The 20,329-nt window shown below is 34.9% G+C and overlaps 1 protein-coding gene across 5 annotated transcripts in view; it reads right to left on the bottom strand.

Annotated features, from left to right (window-relative positions):
- The window catches only part of NBAS (NBAS subunit of NRZ tethering complex), a 183,475-nt gene that overhangs the window by 117,694 nt on the left and 45,452 nt on the right, over positions 1 to 20,329 (bottom strand). For all 5 annotated transcript variants that reach the window (XM_054821998.1, XM_054821999.1, XM_054822001.1 and 2 more), the window contains 11 exons: positions 16,253 to 16,336; positions 15,396 to 15,549; positions 14,166 to 14,351; positions 12,982 to 13,155; positions 11,915 to 12,048; positions 11,169 to 11,231; positions 10,479 to 10,601; positions 8,920 to 9,022; positions 6,400 to 6,623; positions 4,871 to 4,983; positions 1,981 to 2,094 (listed from right to left, as the gene is read on the bottom strand). In XM_054821998.1, coding sequence (XP_054677973.1) covers positions 1,981 to 2,094; positions 4,871 to 4,983; positions 6,400 to 6,623; positions 8,920 to 9,022; positions 10,479 to 10,601; positions 11,169 to 11,231; positions 11,915 to 12,048; positions 12,982 to 13,155; positions 14,166 to 14,351; positions 15,396 to 15,549; positions 16,253 to 16,336 — 1,472 coding nt within the window. The remainder of the gene's footprint in view (positions 1 to 1,980; positions 2,095 to 4,870; positions 4,984 to 6,399; positions 6,624 to 8,919; positions 9,023 to 10,478; positions 10,602 to 11,168; positions 11,232 to 11,914; positions 12,049 to 12,981; positions 13,156 to 14,165; positions 14,352 to 15,395; positions 15,550 to 16,252; positions 16,337 to 20,329) is intronic.

The following is a 20,329-nucleotide window of genomic DNA, read 5'->3' as shown; positions in this document are numbered from 1 at the left end:
ATTCCTTGCCAAGATTCACTCTTGCAATATACCTTTACTACTAAAATTCCATACTTACCACACGAACAACCATTAGGGCTATTCCCAAAGTTAACCATTAAAGTCAGAGACCTCAACTCTCTCAGAATAAATATGTAATTTGCAGCCTAAGTAGTAGTTTTTAAATCATTCACCTGCTTAAAAATTAACCACCTTGCACATTCATCTTCTGGTTTCTCCAGCCTGGTAACCGCATGGAAGAGAAAATCAGGAGGCCATTTCATCATCTGGCTTTAAATATCTCTTTAAATCTCTCTTTTCAGTGGTGTCTGAATAAGTGCCACTGTGATTGTAACACTAGCACACAGACATTACCATATCAATAAGCTCTATATGAATTCCCTAAAGTTCCCTACCTAATATATGTTGCCTCTCATCTCTCAGTCTCTGGAGGTTTTCCCTGCTCAAAGGTACATACCAGGGCACTGTAGGTGCTGACCTGCAACAAAGGGACTAGGACAACACTACTGGACAAAATACTTTGTGGTTTTAAGCTTCACAGAATCACTGTGGATTTTGCTTTTCCTTCTCTCATACAAAAGTGAATCATTTAGATTCAAAAAGAAGGCAAAACAAAAATCAGCAGCATTAGCCTAAAGAACCCAAAAATATTAACAAAAAAATTGATAGATTTTAACTTGATGTGAAAGGAAGTAGAGGAGAGAGGGAAAGAACAGCACGGCATTTTTGTCTTATGAACCAATAAGGACTGGGGTTTCTTTCCCAAAAGTCTTGCAAGCAAAGGGGAAAAAAAGAAAAAAAATATATGACTGTCATTCTAGGTTTTCTGCAGAACAGGAGATTACATGTAAAATCATAGAGTCATAGGATCATGAATGAACAAATACATATATTGGATCCAGCTGCCTTGATGTAGTACCATCCTCTGCCTTCTGTTAAGTAGCAGTGCTCAACAGGAGCACTGAGCTTACCGGGGTCACGACAACCTTCCCAGTGATTCCTTTCCTTGGGACCTTGGCACCTCAGGAGGTCAACATCCTAACTTCTATACCTCTGTTCAGAACCTCACCCAACCCCCTTGAATATCTCCCTCCGTATATATAATATTATGCAAAAATTGCTAATACTAAGCTTCCTGAAAACATAAGAAATTATCGTCTTAATAATCTTCATCATTTTAAATTATTTAACAAATAAAGAGAGAAAGGAACTAGCCAGGCAAGCATCACTGACAAAGCCAGAATGCACTGATTTTATATATCACGCTGCATGAAATATGGATTTCTATTTTATATTTCTATATTCTATTTCTACATCATAAAAATATAGCAGTTTGTATTTCCAGTTGCATTGATAAGTATTTTTCAAAAATGAAAAGGTCTGCCAGAAACTTTAGGCAGGCTATCTTAAAAATAAAAAAAAAAATAAAAAAATCTAATATCCTTAGGATTCAATCCTTAAAGATTTCATCTCCAAATGAATACTGAAGCTACCACATTATTTTCAGTGCATAAAGGAGATACACGAAGCATAGACAAAAGTCTAACAGCTGAAGTTTATGCATTACAGATTACTTTTTTTTCTCCTCTCCAACTTAAGTGAGACTATTATTAAATCAAACTACTTTGACAGAGAAAATAAGCTTTACTGAAATTGTAGTATTACCAATTAACTGTAAGACAAAATATTCTCAGCCACAACTCCTCCAATCTGAAATGAGCTTTTACTCAAAATCCAGATTAGACAAGGCTGTTTTTATTCTAGGTATTAGTGAAACATCAGAGCAGCTGACAATATCAGCTATTTTACAGAAAAAAATAGTTCATTCATGTACAATATTTCATTCCTCTCCAATGACTGCTCTTCCAGATGACTTTTAGTGATATCCTTGAACATAAATTCTAATGATCAACTCAAATGTCCTAAAGCATAACATGAATGCATGTTGCATTGCAATTCAGTGTCTTGTTAACAGCTTACCTGCAACCCTCAGCAAATTTGCAAGTCCCAGGAGCTTAGCAGACTGCTTATAGTTCGTTGACAACTGAGCAAGACAGTCCTTGATGAGACTAAGTCGATCCGAACATAAACGCACTGTTGAAAGGAGAAACTGGTGTTAGTGACTGTACAAATGAACCTACTGCTGTATTTCTGGCTAAACAATGCAGATGCAGAAAGAGTGCGAGGGACTATGAGAATGCAAACACAATCTGAAAACCAGCCCAAAGTAACTTGCATGCAGATCATCAATTACACTTAACAACAGAAAGTTAAAATAACACTATGGTATATGCAGCTCCAATCACTAGTGAGTCAGGCTGGGAAGGGAGGAAGGAAGAAGAGGGAGACTGATCTGAACAAAAACTTATTTTTGTTTCAAGTATTCAGGCTCAATGTTCTTAAGTTTATATGACTAACCATATGCCTTCATAAATTTTTTTTAAATATCATTTTTGCAACATTCTCAGAAAGATTGCTAAAACAGACATTAACTTTCATTCAGAATGTTTTAAATAACTAATACTTCACGCTACATTTTATTTTAGGGTGGACAGGATACATCACACAGACTGAAAGAACTGTCATAGGCATAATCATCAGGCTGTTTTAATTTACATAAATATTTTCTGAGCAGGTAGAGGAATAGCCTGCAAATCATGAGGTTGCGTTAACCATATCTTGAGAAGCTTATAATTAGTACTGTGTTTCAAAAAAGATTTTACCAAGAATTAAACAATTACCTTAATTGTATAATTTAATATCATGAACCAATTTCAGTGCTCTTTTTAGCTAGTTAGTGGGTGGCTAACTTCAGGCTACTGCTTTGAAAAGGTAACATTTTCATACCATGCAAGTTCTCAGAACACAGAGGAACAGCATGCAGATCTTCCACTTAACACTCAGTAAGACATTAATGTCTGCATGGGGGATAAACTCTTCATTAGCATACTGGGCTTAAAACATATGATATTAGGCCTCTCAGTAAGAGCAAAGAAGCACTCACATAATGAAAACTCTATTAATAAAATTCTGGAAATCAAACTACACCAAAACGAATTAAAACCAGAGGAGCAGGAAAAGATTACACTTTCCATTTAATTTTTAATATTCTATCATACACATACATATATTAGTATGCAGCAGTAAAATGTTTTCATTCACTGATTGCATAAGCAAGATTTTTGAAATATCTAACATAATTGAAAGTAACCTGAAATAATACCATGGGTAAAACACTTTCATTAAAGATGGACTTTTCTTCACCTTTTATGTTAGTAAGGAGTCTCCAAACTAGATTATATTAAAATACATCATAATAGTAGTTCACAACCTTAACCGTTGAGTTTGCTAAAAATCCAAGTAGGGAGGGAAGCACTACAGAAAACTGAAAAGTGCAAATAAAAGTCTATTGCTAATTCTTGCTGTAGGAATAACTGATCCTTAATGTTATTTTAATTACTTTCTATCAAAGTAACTGACCATCTAAGAGCTTTAATTAAAAGATTAAAATTACATTTTAAAGTTATTAGATTAATTTGATTTACATGAAAAATACTGAAGAAAGGATAAGTCGGGATCATTAATGAAATTACAGGCATGATTTCAAATATTCTAATTGATCTAGATCAGTTGCATTACAGATATTGTTAATGAAATATTATGGTGGGGTTTTTTGGTTTTTTTTTTTTTTTTGAGAGAGATAGCTTCATGTCCACACTTAAAAAGATGAAGAAAATGTGTGTGTATTTTTCTACAGGCTGAACAAACTGACTAAAAAGTAATTCTGCTCTAGAAGTCAACTGTGCAACCACACTTAATTCTCAGTCAGAAATGGTAAGATTCCTGCATATAACGTAGGGAGCATCAGCTCACTTTGAAGGAATACTTGGAAAAGAAAAGAAAAAAAAAAGAAGACAGAGAGAACACCAAAGTAAAGTAAAAACAGCCTCTAAGAATATCCACTTTATTTTCCATAGATCCATAAGTGCTTTCCAAAAATCCCAGCATTTCTCTGCACAATGCCAGAAGTAAAACACCACAGAAAAGTACATTTCATTGGTACTCAGTGCTCTTCTCAGCGCTTTCAATACCAGTGTTCATCCAGTTCCACATAGTTGCCACATACCATACATTCAAGCTTCACTGAAAGCCAGGTAGATGAGCCCCCTTGTATTTCTTTCATTTAGAAAAATGGGGGTTTTGTTAATAAAGCAATGAACTTTGTTAGTTTGGCACAATCTATAGGCAATAAAAATACTGCAATATATTCCATTTTCCCCCTTATCTCATTGTCCATAATTGTCCTTTCTTCCCAACATCTGTCCAATAACTTTCTGTAGAATTAGAGCCAGAGGTACAAAACAGATTTAAAGTTTTAAACAAGTCTTCAGAAGAAATACTTTGTAAAAGTTAACTTCTGCTGTCATTAGATTTTATATACTTCAAAACGAGACAGCCCAGTGGGGACATGAAAACTGCCTATGTATGAAATATCTGTCTCCCACCCATTATTTTAAAGCTCATCAGCACATCAGCAAGTGGAGATTATTTTGCAAATAAAAGGTGAGCTCAAACTATTTCTGCTGACGTTATGAGGAGCTTCAGATACTCAGTACTCTAATTATTGAAAAGCCCTGCTACAAATAAGTTCCAAAACACAGACTCTATATGCAGACATCTTTTTAGCTCACATAAATTGAAAAACGTTTTTTAAAAAATCATTTTTTGGTATGTGCCTGCAAGCTGTTTGGAGGCAGGGAAGGGACCATTTAGTTTACTCATGCAACGCTCACACAATAGCAAACTGTTTGTCATAAATATTTACACATGTGGTTCAAGGAGTCATATGAAGAATAAAAATATGCATTACCTTGTAATGGTAATACTTTCACACCAAATTCTTCAAGGTAGCCAAGAGCACGAATGAGATCTAGCTCCTCCTGAATAGCACTTGGACAGTCTACAATAAGTTGTAGACAGCACCTAAATAGGAAGGAAACATCTTTTTCTAAAAACTGTTGAATAAATTCAAAGTTAAATTTGTGGGAAAAATTCCCGTGAGGAAAAAAAAAACACCACAAAACAAACCCCCCAAAAACCCCCAGAAACACAAAAAACAAAACACAAACCCAGTAATTTATTGTGCTCCTGTAACATACAGTGCCAAACTCTGGCAGTGTATCTCTGTTATAACTGGCTAAACATTTTAACAAAATTCTATTCTTGGATTGTCGCAATCTTCTTCACCTAGTTATGATAAGAACATCGCCTAAACCCTCTTGACTTTAGACCCACAATGAATTTAATGGAAGGCACTGGAGACATATGTACTTAAATATGTAATTATTTAGGGAAATATATCTCACTATTACATTTTGGTGTTGTCATATACTAAAAGAAAAAAGCAAAATTCTGTAAAAAGTTGATTGAAAGCAAAATGTTAGTGCCATTATCACAATTCGTGTTTCCTCAACTAGGTTCAGCAAATGAAAACAAAGCTGATTAACACAAAAAAAACCCCCACAAAATTGCTCTGAAAATTAATTAATGCATACAGATATTAATAACACATTAGTTTAAATAAACTTTTTAAAAAATCATGTTTTATGAATATTATATTGGCATAATTAGCTTTTAGATAATTTCTTTAAATAGAATTTGCATTCTGGTATAGTAAGTTCATACGTAGTAATACTGGTTTAAGAAAAAATCCACATGCAAAATAGTCTCAGTGCTTTAAAATGGCTTAATTCATCATGCACATTAAATTGTGAAAGATTTTTCTTTTTGTGCAATTTGTCATATGGCTTTTATCTCTACATGTTAATTAAGAAATAATGTTTAGATAAAAAAATAAAATTGTATGTTAACTACATTCCCCTCTGAACCCATCACATTTTTCAGGAGAACTGACAAACATTTCAGAGTGGAGATTAAAATAGGAGTGGAAGGAAAGAGAACTAGCTAAATATAAGATAAATACGTTCCACCTAAAACAACTCATACAGGAAGGTTACTAGGAAACCTACACACGGTGATAATCACTCACGGAAATAAGTTACCATGAAACAACTGATTGGAGAAAAGTCAGAGAAGGACCAAAACATCTTGCCAAACAGAATAAACACAAACTCATAGCAAGTATTTGAGCTATAAACTGTGTATTTTGAAATATCACCATAAATCCATACGATAAAAAGCAAGGCAGGGGAAAAAAATTACGAAAAAGAATCAAAGTAATCTTACAGAAGCCAAAAGATATTGTTTCCATTTACCACATAATTTTACATGAAGAGAAATATACCCACATAAGATTCACATCTTCTTACAGGGAAAACAAAATTCAAGTTTCAATTAAAAAGCAATATGTATTTATGTATATGATTATTGTAAATATACCTGGCCAAATCCATACAGCTATCTGTCAAACTTGTTGAAGAATTGAAATATTCTCTGCCAGCAGCCAAAACTAGTTCGATACTTTTCGCATAGCTGACTCTGTACTGTGGCTTCCCTTTTGATGAACTTGGTAGATCCACCGACCAAACACTACAATGCATCATTTGCCCAGCCAAGTGGATATTGTCTATACTGCTTGAGCATAAAAGACTTTCTGTGAAAATCTAAAAGAAAGAATAATAGTTTAATAATCTGCAGCCACAGCTTCAAGTAAGCTTCTCTGCATTGTATGGAACCAAGACCTTTGAATAAAAGGGCCTTTGAAGTTAAAAGGATATATTCAGTCACAGCAGAATATATAACTTCTACCAAGGGAGTATATCCACAATTTATTTATGCAAAGCTAAAATTAACTAGTAGCTAGTTACTTCTACTTCCTGCAGAAAAAAAAGCTTATTAACTGCCTTTTTACAGTATGACTTAGAGATCAGAAATTATTTATACCTACATTCTGAGCTGTTAATAGGATGTAAGAATCTGAAAAGGCAGTTCAGTATTAAGAACTTAACATCAACAACATATGAAAAGAAATTTTGTATCACTAAAGAAATTAAAAGTATTTAGAACTGAGCATATAATATGTTTTTTTTAAGTTTCAATCAAGACTATCTTCAAGGAATGCATACTAATATAATGCTGCATGTCCCACAAAACACTTAACTTATTTTCAGGTCAAAGTTTTGCCCCCTTTAGGACACTCAAAATAATCTCAATTCCTTACAAGAATGAGTTGCTGTGGGGTTTGGTTTTTGGTTTGTTTTTTGATTTTTTTTTTTTAAACACATTCAGAATTGTCCTAATGAAAAGCAACATATGCATTTAATCATTTCACAAAATATCACAGCTGCAACAATATGACCTTTATCAAAGGTTTTAAGTTTAATAAAAAATTAAATAGAATCCATGAATCATAGAAGAGCCTAGGTTGGAAGGTACCTCAAAAGATCATCTGGTCTGACCTTTCGTGGGAAAGGGGGCACAGATGAGATCATCTTGAAATTAAAGTATTTCTTCACTAGGAAGAATCTCTCCAAACCATTTCATGCTCCGGAAAGGAATGCAGTTCAGTGCTTCTTAGAAAAACATCATACAATTGCATCATCTTCCTTTTCACAATATACTAATCCTCAAGGAACAGTGAAAGAGGCAAAGTATGATAGCTGACCCTTCTTCCTTGAAGATCACATACATACAATTTACCTCTCTCAAAATTTATGGACATGAAGTCCTTCTTCAAGAAAACAGGATTCATTTTGCATGCAAGCAGAACAGAGTAAGCATCATGCTAAAAAAATAAATCCCAATACAAACCTCTCATGCGACTGCAAATCTTTACTACCTCATCAATTTCTCAAGGCTGAAGTTAAAGTATACTTGCATATAACAGCACTACATTTCAAAGCACTTTCAGCATTCCTAGATAATTTTTCCAAAACCCTTTGTTGTGTTTTGTTTAATCATATGGTACAGAGGTTAAAAAAATAATTTAATATTAATAAGAACTTATACTAAGATCAGAGCAAAGCAAATGCTATTATTTTCAGAGCACTCCAGTGCATTTTTTTAAATGCACTTAAAAAAGTACACTAAGGCTTAGCCTATCACAAAATGTGAACATTAAATATATTGCAGTTCTCTTTAAGCAACTTCAAACTGTACAACTACAGACAAGAATGACATTTTTATGTATTGGTTGAATAGCATTGCTTTTTCCCTTCAATTTTTTTTTTCTAATTTGCTTTCAAAACTTCTGCAAGAGGTAATCAGATTGGTAGCCATAAGCAATTAAATCTGCAAACTGTAATAAAACACCCAAACTTTTAAAAGATGTGACTATTTAAAGACCGATTATAGTAGACATGGCACTGTTTCTGTAATAAAGTGCAGAATATTGAAGTGAAAATGTAGGTCAACAGTATGTGTCACAGCAAGTTCCACATCAGTCTCGTAGTTGTCCTTTGCAAATATTAATGACATAGGTTTGGGGTTTATGCACATGCAAATTTTGTTTTTCTTCAATGAAATTAGATTTCTCATCTCACATTATTTTATTTCAACTGCAAGCAGTAGAAAGTCCATAATCCTATAATGATCTTGGATAATATTATCCAGCCAGAACTTCATGTTTAAGAAATGCTTGGCTGAAAATAATTTTCATTGGTTTTAAGTGTTTATTACTAAACACATTTGTACATAGAATTACAAAGTCTCAAGAAGCTGATTCAACAAAAAAAAAAGTTGAATTCTAGTAAAAGATATACAGGATATTTATTACAGGGACTTTTGATGAAACAAATCAACACAGTAAGTTTCTGATTTGAATGAAAATACCATAAAAGAGCCAGTAGACAACCACGTGACACAACACATGAAAATGTATTTACATTTGTGAGCAACAATACGAGATGAGAATTTGTAGCTTAGTTGGGACATAAATCAGTAAGAAAACATAAAACTCACCTCATAGCAAGTATCTGAATGTAAGCATGTATATACTTTCTGCTGCATGTCTAACATATCCTGGAGCAATTCCTTCCAGTGTGTCTCACTGACTGATGGTTGCCTATAAATATTTTTGAAATTAAACATTCTCTTGCTCCACAAATTTAAAGAAAAGCAATAGATAACACTGCAGTTCCATCACCAAAAACATTAATTTTCTCAAAGGCTATTTCAATCTTTAATTGGACTTTTAACCAAAAGTGATTTAAAGACAGAATGCCTTTAACATTAGCTAACAGTAAAACAGTGTCTGGGGGATAAAATTGTTTGACAACAGCAATGCAGTACCCAAAGTGTTTTTCCTGTTTGTTTTCTGTGCGATCACACAGGGATTTAAGGACTCTTTATCAAGATCCCCCAAGTAGGTTTTGGTAACTTCCAACAGTACATCAGAGAGTTGGAAGTGCTATCTTCCTGCAGTGTAAAAGACAGTTTGTAACAGCAAGTGAGGATCATTAAGTGCCGTTAGTTGTAGGCAATCTCAAAGGACTAATCAATCACACACAATCACAGGAGAATAGAGTTGCAAGTTTATTTTGTTCCTTAATAGGAACAGTATTCAGATTCTTGACCCTCTGCATCTATGAATCTCTTTAGCCACAAAGTTTCCTATATAATTTCATGTGCTCTATCAAAACTTTTACTAGTAAAAACACTATGAAGGTTTTTTGACATTATCTTGAGCCTTTCAAATTAAAAAAGACTTTTTAAAGCTACACAAGCCAGTCCAGCTAATAGTGACTTTTTCATGTGGCATTAGCTTTCATTTTGGCAAAACAAAAAGTCTCTACAAAAAGTGAAAAATCAACATTTTTCTTACAGAGGCATTGACTTGATCTTTCTAAGGAAAGGTTTTTAGAAGTCTTAAAAAGCTTTCAAGCATGTCCAAGCTAAATACTACCCTACCACCACCAATAAACTGTTGTGCATGTTTACTTTAAATAAGAAAAAACAATAACCCACAGTGATGGCTGGTTTTCCCAGGGTTCAATCTTTTTATCTGCTTATGCCAAGAACCGTGTAATAATTCATCTACAGCTGGAAGATGATTTAAATGAAGTAGCTCTTAAAACAGAAAAATTGAAAAATTATACTGGAAATATAAAGAGGTAGAATCAATACGCAAAAATCAATAAATTACTCTATTACAAGAGCTCCTATGAAAACATGCCAAAAAAAAAAAAAAGGCATTATTTTACAAATCCTACACTCTCAATAAAATTAAATAGGTCTTAAAGGACCTCATTTCCAATATGTTAACTTTTACTGTTCATTATCGTGCAGTATTTTGCAGCCAGTATGCCTTTTAGGCTTGTTTACTTGAACACAAACATATTGAAACAGGTCTGAAGCAAGACAGAGTTTTTTTGAATGTGGAGAATGCAGCCAAAACACTAATCATGTTAATCATCAGTTTAACAAATGTGTTTTATGTACACCCTGTTCAGTTTGAACACTAAGTACTGTTACCTTACTGTCCTTTCCCCCTTATCTCCCATTCCCCTTTGAATACTAACTTGCGACCGGTGTGCCTCGTCAGCCTAATCATCAGCTTCCGTGCCTCCTCCACATTACCCTTTGTGTCCTTCACAAAGGAAACGGGTTTCTGAAGTCCGTGTTTCTCCAACAGCTCTGAAACGCTGTAAATGAATAGTCAACATTTTTGAATCCCGTGCAGTTGTACAGCTACCTCTGCTGCAGCAGTCTTAAAGCTGTCTCAATGGACTGCAAGGGCAAAAACAGGCACCATGAAGTAACATTATTTACTCAAAAAAAGTTAATACTGTAGGGTAAATGCATATGACCAATAATCTCATGATGTATCTTCACAGCTTTTTAGTTTTTGATCACTCAAAGCATTACAGAGTATCAAGATCAAAACAAATTCCCTGGATATTTCAGAAGTAACCTTCTTCTCCCTTCAACTCCCCCCCCCCCCCCCCCGCAAAAAAAACCCCTAACAACAAAACCAAAAAAAACCCCAAAACTTTTATTCCAAGGAAAATATCTGTGCAGCTTTATAATATTTAATAACTAAAACCATTCAAAATTTCTAAAGTCTGAATACAAAAAACTTACAGATTATCTTGCTGACAGCACTAAAAACAAGATAAATATTCTCGCTGCTTCCTTACCATAAAAATGTTCTTGGCTATGCCTAGTGAGTTCTGTAAGAATGTATTATTTATTTTAGCAAAATTAAATACCTAAGAATTTGTTCCAGTTCATCTACTTTGTCATGAAGAGTATCAGTTTTATCTGTTTCAGGCCTGCAAAGATATTATACAAGTAACATTAAATATATCTATCCATACTTATTGTAATTTCTTCATGTAATTCATATTAAAGATAAGCAGTTTGAAACATTCCTTGATGAAAGTCAAACACGTTTGCTTGAAAAGAATAATACTGTTGGCTTCTTGCTGGAAGGATAGCTAAAATTGGGAGACTCCCTCAGTCTCCCAAGAATTGAGCTTTTCCTTCTTCCCTAGACATTTCTCAGGCTCCTCCTTCCTACATGTAAAAGGTATTGGGAGAATAGTTGACATTTTCTCCTTAAGTATCACTTCCTCAAGAATTACTTGTCCTTCATATAGGTCTTCCATATGGAGATCTCTCTCTCAGGGCCATATTGCTCCTTATAAGCTAAGTGCAAGACACCATTAACTGTAAAACGACCAACAAGTAAGCACTAACACTTGGTCTCAATTCAGGATATAAAAGGCTAAGAAACTAACAGAGAAGCCTTGTTCTAGGCTGCTACTTTAAATCATGTTTTGTTGCCTTGGTAGAGTACATATAGACATATGACCATGGCAACTCAGACAGGAACAGAATATTCCAGTAACATCATCTACCCTTTAGTGACTTAACAACTATTTTTAAAGTATTAATTCATAACTACATTTAACATATCTGAAATATTTACAAATAACTAGCTGAAAATGTTTACCCGTATCCTCTTTGAGGAAGGCATTCCAAAATATCGTAACAGAGAGAGAGCTGGTCATCTCGTTCACAACTATAAATACACTCCAATGCTGTAATCATAAGCTGGTCTTGATCAGGAATAATTTTTTGCTGACACTAACAAGAAAAGAAATCACATTGGTTTTAGTCTTCTAATTCAACAGGTATGTTTCTTCTGAATACAAAAAATTATGTACTCCAAGTAAATAAATTGCCTAGTTTCCTACACTGCAGACACGTGAAGAACAGTGGTTCATTATTATACCCTTTTTGAATTTGAGAAGTGGAGAGGGTGCAGGGCAGAGGAAGGCAACTGCTGCAAACATTTGTCAGATTTATTTAATATGCACAACATATACATATATATATGTGTGTGTGTGTGTGTGTATATATATATATATAAAAAATAGCTGTTGTTTTCTTTCACTGGTTGATTTCTGTCCATACACTTAGAACATTCAATAGCATGCAAAAATGTGCTTATGTGCCCTGGAATAATTATTTAAACTGTAGAAGCAGCATGAAATACTCATACGGAAGGTAGCTTCAAACCCTTACTCGTTGAAGTCTTGGCTCCATCCTAATGGTCCCCATTTTATTATTTTGTTATGGAAAGAGAAGTGTGTGGGGGAGAAATAACTTGAAATCTACTGTTAGTAAATTCCTCAGGAAAAAAACATTAGTGAGATCAAACTCTTTCGTATCCATTTTTTAAAAAGCAAATATGCCAGGAATTTACTTTAAACACGTCACCATAAGATTACTTCAAAGAAGAATCTTTACAATAATTTTTGTTCTACTAGGTCAAGATCATAACTAAGTTACTTTGACAATCTCATCAAGGACAACTCAGTTGCATCATAACTCATGCTGTAATACTTTTTAATTAACGTTTTCTACAACATAACAAATCCTGGGTCCAAGAAGAGGGGAAAAAAAATCAGAGAGATGACCTGATTTAGAAGATGAACTAACTCTATGTATGAATTCACCTCTTCAGGACAAGAATTTCCAAAGAAACCAGCAGAATCATCAGGGCTCTATACTTACAGCAGGTTTTGAATTTTGAAATATCTTCAGAGGTAGAGTCAGGTCTTCCTTTGCTAATGTTACTAAATATTCTTTAAAAAGTGAATTTGCAAGACCAGGGGACTGATTTTCACAGCGGTGGAGGAAAGGGATCATCCACTGATAAACATTCTTCACGTATTTTTCATCAGAGGACTAGAAACGGCAATGAATTAGAGAGGGGAAAAAAAAAAGTTCAGCTTCATTGTCCAAAACAAACAGAACATATTTTGACCAATATAACTGAAACAGTATTTTCACCTATCGTAAACAACAGCTAAAGCCTGACATTCACTACTGCGGCACAGATCACTACATCATGAAGCACTGAAACAATCCATCATCTTTCTGCTACCCAATGGCTTGGGGAAACCAAGCAGTACAGGAGTAAAGCCGATTACCCGAGGAAAGCTGAGCTGTCTTCCTTCTGCAATTTCAGAAGGAGTGAAAGATCGGCTTGCATTCGTGTCAGAGTAGCAAGTAGCATTCTTTCAGTATGCAAGAATGCAAGACAGAAAAACAAACGATGAGTAGTTACATACATCCTACAGAATTTTGAAAATTCCAAGCAGCTTCAAGTGCACGAATATTCTCCTCTGGTGCTTACGTATTCTTCGACTGAATTTCAGAGCCCTGTTCAATCCATGTATTTTTCAACCTTTCCAAAAGGTCTTTTTCTATTCTGAAATGCCATGCACAGGCTGAACACAGAAAAGATGAAAAAAAAAGATATGCTGCAGAGGTAAATATTAAGATTTTTTGCCAATATTTAAAAACACCAAAAAACATCCAAGGAAAACGTTCAATGTTGTTGTATCTGCAGCATCAACAGCTACACTGAAGATCCTTTAGAAAGAGTAAACAAAAAAAACAATTCACAGCTTTCAAAAGACTGGATTTATTGATATTTAGTCCTGTGCCTAGGACAAAGAAACAGGTCTTTGAGAAGCCATTTTAGCTTTTGTTAAAAACAAAGAAACAAAGAGAAAAGAAAAATCACCACAACAACAAAGGAACAGTAACAGTGTTGAATTCTGGTTCAATTAAAGATGGAGGTTCTTCAGAAAAATGTCAGCCACTAACAGTATCTTTATATACATAGGATCTAGAGTAACCTGAATTACTAGAAATCAAGGTATACTCACTGATTTATTTAAAATACTTACATTCTTCATCAACAACCTCAGCTTTTCAATGTCTTTCATCTCTACAAGTTCCTTCAAAGTTAAGGTTCGATCACCATCAGTCTCATAAACTACTGTCTCAAGAGTGATCAGATTGTCACAAAGCACTTGCAGACCAGGAATATTCCTCTCCATGCCAAGACGAACAAGGGACAGAGCACAGTCCACCTGAAAAACAAAAAAAACCAAAACAACCTGCCAAAAAAACAACTTCAAGTCCAATCTGTGTCCTGTTTGTGTGTCTTTTCTTTCCCTGTTCCTTTCGCTTAATAGGCAATTCTAAGTTCCTACAAGTTTTTGTGGACTGTGTATTTCTAAATGGATTGCTCTTCTCAGCTTTATGAAGATCAAATAAAATGCTTAATCTTAGTGGATAATGTCATCATAGGCTTTTGACCCAGATGCATCCTATTGATGCATGTAAATTAGGAGAATACTATTCCTTCTGGAGATCACACACACAGATACATCACCTCATCTCACAGCATGCAATATGAAGGATTGCTTTAAACTAAGATAATCAGATAACTGACTGAAGTTATGCATGCCTCTGCATGTAACGTGACTTTTCTAGCTGACCATTAATTGGCCATGAAATGGCTTGAGAAGCAATAAAACAACGGAGCATGTCAGTGATCAGCTCTATTCTTACCTGCAATGCTTATCTCTACCACATAGAGCTTCAAAAGTTTTTAAAATATGAAGAAAATAAAGCAAAAATAAGCTGCATAGGAGTCCCACAGATACACAATAAACCTGCGAGGAAGAAACCATGCCAGTGCTACATACTGGCATATGAGTGACACATGTGACTGCCACATATTGATATATATGGCACAACTTCACGTGACAGATAATAAAACACGTTTCTTGATACCCTGTGCACAACATTCCCTCCCTTAGTTACAATCATAAAACGTAATGGTAAACACTTTTCATGGACTATGAAAGGGCTACTGTCTGCTATGGTAAGCCAAGTGAAAGGGAATCTACTGCCTTCCTATTCATTCCTATGGATCAATTACGTGGCTTACTAAACTTTAAAGCAAGCATAAATACACTGCGAAAGAAAAAAACAAATACTTCAAAAGCCATAATGAAGATTGAGACACAGCATATATCAGCCCATCAATACACATTAAGACAGGATTCTGTTGAAGAAAGCTGATCAGCTCGAGTCAGCCATCATCATTTCCTCACTGCTATTCTCACCTGCATCGCATATTTTTCAATTTCCTGTGCTCTGCTCAAATACCAATCGGTAACGAGATCTACTGAAAGGTCAGTAGTTCTGTACTTCTGTAACTCAGGTTGCGTTTCATACAGAAATTCGCCTTCATCTTGTAAAGTTGGTTCAACAATCATCCTTTAAAACAAAAAACAGAAAAAAATAAGTATATGTTTAGTGGAGGGTGTCCCTGCCCATGACAGGGGGGATGGAACTAGATGATCTTTAAGGTCTCTTCCAGTCCAAACCATTCTATGACTCTCAAACTTCTGGTTGTTCTGAAAGAAAATGAAACAATCAACCTACCATTACACCAATAATTTGATGAGATTCAAATGCCAATCACAGCAAGTATTGATTTTTGTCTAGCAAAGTAACTAGTAAGAGAGTCCAAACATGAGATAGATCATGAAAGAAAGAATCCTCTGTACTAAAGACACAAGTATGCCCAACCTCTGCTTTCCATCTGTTCCTCACACAGTGAAAGGCAGTTCTGTGATCCATTAATGCTGCTATGATAATGTTATGGCTGACAAGTAATGGGGTGGAAGGGTAAAAAAAAAAAAAAAAAATAAATACATCGGGATTTCCAACAGTAACTTCCCCCTGCTCACATGCATTTTTGAAAGTTACTCATCACATAATCACACTGAACGTAATGCTGTAACATGAAAGAGTGTTTGCTCAGTCTCATTAAGAAAGCTGAAAACAAGTCAGTGTGTACAAAAATAAGAAGTGAGTCTTACTGGGTATTTTGCACATTTTAAGAATTAGTAAGTAAATTTTTTATCTGAAATGTACATAAATATAGAAAAATTTTTAGCTTTTTCTATATACTTACCTGCATTCTGCTTTTTCACACCAGTCTTCTTCACGATGTTTCTGCTCGTTCCAAGGAATAATTTTCAATGTTCCCTGCTTGTAACTGGTATAACAGAAAACTAAAGCTTTACACAATTTATTTTTTTTTAATTGTGATGGCATTCAATTAATGGAATATAAAGCATACACAATTATTTCAGTGAATTGATAATAAGCATATTATTCAATTACAGTATCAATTCTTTTATCACTTCTTAATGCAGCTTTACAAGTATGATTATGCCTGTATGATATCTGTACAAACACATATTCTACCTGTACCATTAAAGATCCACTAAAAAAAGTAAAAACTCACTACATGCTTTAAGAACTTTTATTGCTTCACAGTAAGTATTCTGACTTCATATGCTGTCACGGAAGACTGAAAAGAGTAAAAACCTATGATCTTCACGGCTTAAAAAAAATAATAATAATTCTTCAAAGTTTAGCACAAATCCTTGTACTGAAACGAAACGATATACCCTGCTGTACTGATCTTCTCAATTAAGTTTAACGTGGTTTTCTGACTACAAACTTTCACAGTGAAGTATTCTCTAAATATTGAGGTTGAATAAAAAAAAAAAATCTGTTTAAGATGCAGATTAAGAACACCATGAGCTATTACTACAATGATTAGTTATGGCTTGCTGTTGTAGGCTAGCAGTTTAAGCAGCATAGAATCCGATAAAACCATGTCAAGCTATGCAGAACATAAACTAAGGAGGCAGAGAAGAGTCATATAGGTTCTCACATTTGTAGAAATAAGAAACAAACCATGTTACAAAGTAAAGACATTGAAGTTTCAGCATACTGGAGCAAGAAGCTATTTTAAATCTCATTCATTTTCTCCTGACCCTGATGATAAACAGCAATAGCAATACTACAGGGACAATCCCTATTTATAAATTAACAACCCACGCAACCTTCTCATTCCTTGAAGAGCAGGACTGTAACTCAGTAGCTTAAAAAGAAACAAAATTCCAACATACAAATCAATTTCACCATACAGTAAGAGTCAAAACAACAAACTAAAAATCGGTGACTCCATCTCATTTAGCAACAGCCATTAAGCACATTTAACAAAGCAAAGCATGTCCATGCTGACTGCCCTGCCCTGTACACACACACGCATTTCTCCCAGAAGGTCAGCCACCCCTCCTTTCCCCCCTCTATGCACTAACAAATAATACCTCATGTTTTAGCACAATAATTCCAACTCTGTAAGTGAAACATGCGGTAGAAATCCAGCAATAAATTGGCAGAGACAAATTTGCAGGCTATAAAAGTCACAAGAAAGGCGGGGAGAAGATGGAAAACTGCTGTGACTCAGCTATAGTTACATCTCTGTTCTATTCTAGTTCAGCTGGACAAAATGGTCCTTTATAATTAGGTACCACGCAGCAACATCACTGAAAAGTAATAAAGAAAATTCCAAATTAACATTTATCATATAAGCACCAGGAATCAAGTCACTTTCTGATTTTGGAAAGATTGATCATCAGACCATGTATTTTGGGGATTGGAGGGCTGTTGTTTGTTTAAGTCTTAGATAACAGAATTTAGCAATTAATTGTAAATATTAATGTTTAAAACTAGGTTCATAAGCTAAATTAATAAAGTCATATTTCAAATGTCATACGTGAGAATGTTATTACAGAAGGCCCAGTTTGTAGTGAAAAAGGTCTCTTTATCAGTTGAAATGTCAAATAACAGAAAAGCCAAAGTGTGATTAACACTCTCTTTCAAAAAATGAAGACAGTATGAGCAGGTCTTTCCGTTACGGTCAATAATGCTCTCCCTTTCTATGTTCTATTAAACATAAAAGAAAACCGGACAAAAATTTATTACCCAAGGCAATTTCTTTTCACAGTAGAATTTTTCCATTTACTTCCCAGTAGGCTTAACACAGCATTTCAGGGGGGATTGGTTGGTTGGTTTGGGTTTGGTTTTGTTTGGGGAGTGTTTTGGGCTTTTTTTGTGGTGTGTGTGTTTGGTTTGTTGGGGGGTTTTTTGTTGCTTTTTGGTTTTGTTTTTTTTTTTTTTTATATTAACACATCTTCTTACAAGGGGTGAGGGGGAGAAAACAACAGCTTTTATACAGCAGAGGACAGACAAGGGTTTCATTTAAGAAGCTGTTTCAAATCCTGTCTACAAAACTGTGGCAGAACTACTATGAGAGAATAAAATTAAGAGAAGATTTTTCAGGTAACAACTCTGATTTCACATTACAGATAGCTTATTTCCCCCAACATCAGCTACACATACTAATACCTTAACTAGTGCTCTGCCTCTGAGAATTGTAATGTTATGATTTTGTTATTTTACCATATTAAAAAAATATATAACTCAGATACAATATGTGCCTGTAACACTTAACTACATCAAATAATTTTAACAATCTTTTATTCATAAACATCAGGGGTAAAAAGAGATTCAGTCATTGGCAAGGACCAGTTGGCAGTGGAAGCTCTCAAAGGAGCCTAAGGGCTTGGGCAGTTCCAGAAGCTGAAGAATCACAAAGCCAAGCTGAGAGGAGCACTTACACCACATCTTGCCCTTCCCTTAGTTTCCTTCCCATAGCTCTACTAAGAACAGCACGAATAATCCCGAGTAACCTGTACAACAAAGTCAGCCCCTCTCTGTCAGTCCTTCTCTCTCAACCACCTCCTATTAACACAACATATTGGTTGAGCCACCATCCTGTAGGTATTTAAAAGACATGTTGTGGCACTTCGGGACATGGTTGAGTGATGGACTTGGCACTGTAAGGTTTACAGTTGGACTCGATCTTAAGGGTCTTTTCCAACCTAAACAATTCTATGATTCCATTAAAGACAGCACAACTGTGCCCCTACCCCTCTCTTCCAAACTTCGGGTTTTGCACGAGTCTCTGAAACACCTAACTGATGGGTAAGCAATAAGGGGGGGACACATGACAAGTAAATAATTTTATCAAGATCCATTAGAAAATTACAGCGGATACCATTTATTGTATTTACTTTGAAAGCAAATTCCTGTTCCAAGTAGTCACTTGCAGACTGTTCATGGCTCTATCAAGTAACAGCAACCCATCTGAATAACTCTTCCCATATAATCTCAGAGCCCCAAGAGAAACTTTGGGGAAAGTTGCTTTGGTTTGGCTATTCTTTCACCGGTTGTTTTTGTTGTTATTAAGAGAAAGAAGTCATGCAAAACAGTAAGGAAAAAGGCGCATACATTTAATGGATATTTAAACTTCAAAGTTTCCCTCTTTTGGCTAACAGATTATTAAGAGAGAAAATCACTAGAAATAAGTTAAGACAGCAGAAGTTTAGAACACAGATTTAAAGACATCCATGCATGAATATGGGATCTGAATGACAAGGAACAAAGACATTCCAAAACTCACACACTCTCCTAATGCTACTATCCCTCAGTATGAAGCCTAAAGAAAAAAAAAAAAAAATATCTACCAGTCCAAGCCTGTACTGCCAAATACTACATCGAACAAGTTTTTCTGAATTAAGCTGCCACATCCTGCATACTTGCCATAGATATGGCAAAGTTACATTCTGGAATTACAGCTCCAGTTAAGAAATTGTTTAACAAATTCAGTAGCACAAAAGGTTTATAAGTAAAGTTGGCAAAACTTGCAAATTTTCTTAACTGACCTGAATATCAGGATGAATTATGTTTTTTCCCTCCAATTATTCTTAACAGAGTTGAGTCACTTTCCTGACCCTGATAAACAATTATTAGAGAGTAAAGTTTGATTTTTTATGCAAGCAGAAGTAATCTACCCAGTCTAAAATCAAAAGTTACTAGAAAACACTTCTTTTCACAGACTGATGCAGTCACCTATCTGGCCCTTCTCCCCAACTCATGAAATAATCTATATTTCCCTCTCCCCATCTAAAAGTAGGTATTTTCTTCCCTGTAACACAAACCACACTGGGGTCTGGCCTTCAAATTCCAACCACTTCAAATATTTTTTTAAAAAAATCGTTTTAAAATAGAATCCTTTCCAACTAACAGAAGTCATGGATTAAGCACAGACTCCATTCAAAGTAACTTCTCC

The sequence above is a fragment of the Grus americana genome, chromosome 3 (assembly GCF_028858705.1).
Source record: "Grus americana isolate bGruAme1 chromosome 3, bGruAme1.mat, whole genome shotgun sequence".
NCBI lineage: Eukaryota > Metazoa > Chordata > Aves > Gruiformes > Gruidae > Grus > Grus americana.
Note: the sequence above shows the minus strand (reverse complement) of the source record. Positions and strands in the feature narration are given on the sequence as shown.